At 54.3% G+C, this 3796-nt stretch overlaps 1 protein-coding gene across 1 annotated transcript; it reads right to left on the bottom strand.

Annotated features, from left to right (window-relative positions):
• Positions 1 to 210: 210 nt before the first annotated feature.
• Positions 211 to 3796, bottom strand: LOC104473878 (keratin, type I cytoskeletal 19). The gene is made up of 7 exons (XM_086766552.1): positions 3263 to 3796; positions 2805 to 2887; positions 2394 to 2550; positions 2134 to 2295; positions 1672 to 1797; positions 1308 to 1534; positions 211 to 357 (listed from the first exon to the last, which is right to left on the bottom strand). The coding sequence occupies exons 1-7, from the start codon at positions 3794 to 3796 to the stop codon at positions 270 to 272; spliced, it is 1377 nt and encodes a 458-aa protein (XP_086622678.1). The 3' UTR covers positions 211 to 269.

Genomic DNA, 3796 nt, shown 5'->3' with positions numbered 1-3796 from the left:
TTATAAATGCCCCATAGCTGCATCCCTTGCCACTGCTTTCCACCATAGCTTGAGTAGTGCTCTACCACCACCAACAACGCCGGTCCTGCTTGTCTGACTCCCTGCACTGCCTCTCTCCAAGAGAAATAAACTGTCTCCAGTCCCTCTTCACCCAGAAAAGCCTGGAGCTCTCTCATCCTCCTCTTCCCCAGGTACACAGTAGGACCAGAGAGGCAGCTCACGGTCACGCTCGCATAGGACACCTCACCTTCCACGTCCTCACCCGGAGCTCAGGGCAGGCATGGCTGACACAGGCCGGCTTTCAGCCCACCGCTTCTTCCAGCTGGTGCTGCAGGGACTCCTCTTCCCACCGGCCCTCTGTGGAGAGGAGACAGCTCTGGTAACCCAAGCCCCGGTCCTTCCCACCCTGGAGATCTGCCCTGGGACCTGCTCACAGCACTGGCTTCAGCTGTGTCTCTGCAGTCACATTTCCCCTTTGAACCAGGAGGGTGATTAAGAGCAGCAATTAGCACATCCCCCATCCTGGCTGTCTGGTGACTGCAATGGCTTTTCCTCTGGACACTCAGGATCACCCCAGGCTCTGACAGAAGCTCTGGCCGTGTCAATTCATCCATTGCAACTGGCATTTTGGAACAAAACCTGATTTTTCCTGTAACTAATTTAGGACCGGAGAGTCCAGGAGAGCCCATCTCAGGGCACCAAACTGGGAGCAGGTGGGTGCTCGGGCCGGTCATGTGTGTTTGCAGCCATTTATGTGATTACCAGCACGCCTCACCCTTTCAAAATCTCAGGCAGTGGGAGGCGGGGAAGAGCCAACTGCTTTGCATACAAATTAAATTTCCCCAAACTTTAATTAAAATTGCTGTGTGAAACTGAAAATGTTTCATTAATTTATTCTTTCAGTTAATTTAACTGCCAGTCCCAAACCCTGTCTGGCTGTGGCGAAGCCAATAAGCTCAGGCAAATGGCAGCGCTCATTAAAGACCCAGCCCTGCCGACGGTGAAGGCCGCCCTCTGATGAGCTGCGGCGCTGCGCCTCGCCGGGGCGGCTGGGGCGGCTGCGGGGCCTCCCCTGGCTGCCTCCCCTGGGCCAAGCATGGGGAATGGTCTGGGGCTTGCGCTCCAGACATTTCTCAGAGCCAAATCCTCAAACGCCTCGTGGTTTGCTAACAGGCCCTGTCTGGTAACAGGTCGGTACGCGTTCCTCACCACAGGCTTGCTTTCACCATTTGTATCACGAATTTTCATATCCCCGTAAGTCAAAGCAGAGATTTTACTGTGCCCGGGTCTGTCTGTGGCCTGCGTACATGATGTCGTGCTGTCCCCCTTCCAGCAGGCAGTGGTAGGTCTGGATCTCCTGCTCCAAGCGGCATTTGACGTCCAAGAGGGTCTTGTATTCCTGGTTCTGGCACTCCATTTCTGCCCGGATTTCAGCCAGCCGCTGCTCCACGCAGGAGATCTGGCTCTGGAGCTCAGCCAGGTATTTGTTGTAGCGAAATTCAGTTTCCGCTAAAGAGGATTCCAGGTTTTCTTTCTGAGAATGGAAACAACACAAAGGTACCTGGGGATGCTGCAAGCTCAGCCCGTCTGGGTGCAGGCGCGACTCCAGTCGTGCAGCTTTCTCGAGAGAGCTGGGGAGTCTGAGGTGTGAGTTGTAGTGGCATCACCTACCATGGTGAGCTGGGCCTGTACATTGATTTCCAAGGCCTGCAGCTGACGTCTCAGCTCAGTGACCTGTTTGTTGCTCGACTCAATCTCCTGGCTGCTTGTGATGACCTCCAGATTCACCTCCTCCACCTGCAAAGTTAGAAAAGCGTGCCCCTTTCCTCACCTCGCCACAGCGTCTCATCGTGGCTGGGGCTTCACCACCCTTCTTGTGCGTGCCCTGCGTGCACCTGAGGATTTCCAAACCTGAAGCCCCGCCATTTTCTCCCTTCTGACCCTGTAACACCATCCAGTGGCCCCTCTGTCATCAACAGAAGAACACTGAAACTGGGCTGTACAATTAGATGCTGAGCACATCCGTGACAGAACTGCTGATACTCAGACATCTCCAGTCAGTGTTCTAATCTCTCATTTTTCCCTTTTCCCGCAGCAGACAGAGTAGAGTAGAGCTCTGTGTGTCTCTAGTACCTTGCAGGCATACCACTGCTCAGTCTCTTTGCGGTTGCGCTCCATTAGCGTTTCATACTGGCACCTCAGATCCTCCAGGATCTTCCTCAGGTCTGGGCCAGGGCAGGCATTGACCTCCACGCTCACATCTCCGGTCGCCTGTTTCCTGAGACAGTTCATTTCCTGCAGACAACACGTGCACCGTATCAGTGATACCGACACTCGGGAGGCCTTTCCTTCGTCTTCCTTCTTATTTCTCTAAGAGTAAGGGGCAATCTGACCTCCTCGTGGTTTGTCTTGAGACAGCACATCTCCTCAGTCAACGCCTCGCACTGTAGCTGCAGGTCGGTCTTGCAGCTGGCCAGCTGGTCCAGGACAGGGCGCAAGTTGCAAATGTCTGCATCCACATTTTGCCGGAGACCACACTCAGTCTCGTACCTTAAGGCACAGGCAACAAAGAAAGGTCAGCATGTCCGTAAACTGTGGCCTTGAGTTGAGTTTGTGGGGAAAAAATTCAGAGTAAGTTCTCCTCCTTCAGGCATGCAATGCTAGGGCCACATCAGTGATACCCCTGCCTCTCGTTTAAATTTGGCAGCATGGCGAGCAGAGGGTTGGGATTTCCCCACCACCATCGCTCACCTACCCTTCCACGGGCCGTGTGAACCCCTCACCTGGCATAGGACCGTACTCACTTCACTCTGAAGTCATCAGCAGTCATCCTGTTGTTATCAATGTTCAGAAGGATTTTGTTCGTCTCCATGGCCGCGCACAGGATCTGGAAAAGAAAGCACAGGAGAGAGATTCGGGCTCGTGGCTTCCTCTGGCTGCAGAAGGCCCTGGAGGAAACACCCGTCTAGGGTAACACCACCCACGTGTTTTGTAATGATTCCATGTATTGGGATTATTTCGCAGTTAGATAGCGTTACACTGGGGAAACCGGGCCAGGTTGGTGGAGCAGGCTGTGCTGAAACTCCCGTTCTCTGTAAATGCGGTGTCCTCCTCCCTCACGCCATCTGTGTCCTATAAACCGTTGCTTCATGGGCACAGCCAGAGGGATAGACATTGCCTCTGCCATTTGGCATCGGTCTAGCCACGTGTGAAAGCAAAGCCCAAAGAAATCCTAGAATATTCTTGAAAAACAATTATTTACCTGGTTCTGTAGGTCTTCGATTTCCTTATGGAAGCAGCTGTAGTCCCGTGGTTCACAGCTGGGCCCTACCTTGGCGTACCACTCCCTGATCTTGCACTCGAGGTTGGCGTTGTCTCCCTCCAGGAGCCGCACCTTGTCCAGGTAGGAGGCCAGGCGGTCGTTGAGGTTCTGCATCGTCGCCTTTTCGTTATTAGCGAATAAGATCCCATCGCTGCAACCCGCGCTGGCCCTGGTGAAGCCTCCACCGACGCCTCGAGTGCAGATGCCTCCACCACTGAATCCAAGGGCAGGACAAGCCCTCTGGGTAGCTCCAAAGCTCCCACCGGTAGCACTGCTGGCACTCAGCTGCTTCCCAAGCAATCCCTCGCTTAAACTGCCACCGGAAAAATTGCCAACCACACCACCTAAGTCATAGGCAGCCTGTCTTCCCGAGGAGGCGGAGGAGACCTTTCTTCCACTACCAGCCGCAGAGCTGCCGGCGCTGCTCCTGCCTTGGGAGCAGGCGGTAACGACCTGCCTGACAGCGCAGCTCAT

Source organism: Chlamydotis macqueenii, chromosome 25, assembly GCF_036417535.1.
Source record: "Chlamydotis macqueenii isolate bChlMac1 chromosome 25, bChlMac1.mat, whole genome shotgun sequence".
Lineage (NCBI taxonomy): Eukaryota > Metazoa > Chordata > Aves > Otidiformes > Otididae > Chlamydotis > Chlamydotis macqueenii.
The sequence above is the reverse complement of the archived record's forward strand: the minus strand, read 5'-3'. Positions and strand labels throughout refer to the sequence as shown.

Bases quoted from the DNA above. Each gene is read 5' to 3' on its own strand.
- LOC104473878 (XM_086766552.1), bottom strand. From the start codon at position 3,796: ATGAGCTGCGCTGTCAGGCAGGTCGTTACCGCCTGCTCCCAAGGCAGG. The intron at 2,296-2,393 runs GTCAGATTGCCC...TGTTGTCTGCAG, and splicing joins TCAAGACAAACCACGAGGAG to GAAATGAACTGTCTCAGGAA. The intron at 1,798-2,133 runs GTACTAGAGACA...CTAACTTTGCAG, and splicing joins AGCAGTGGTATGCCTGCAAG to GTGGAGGAGGTGAATCTGGA.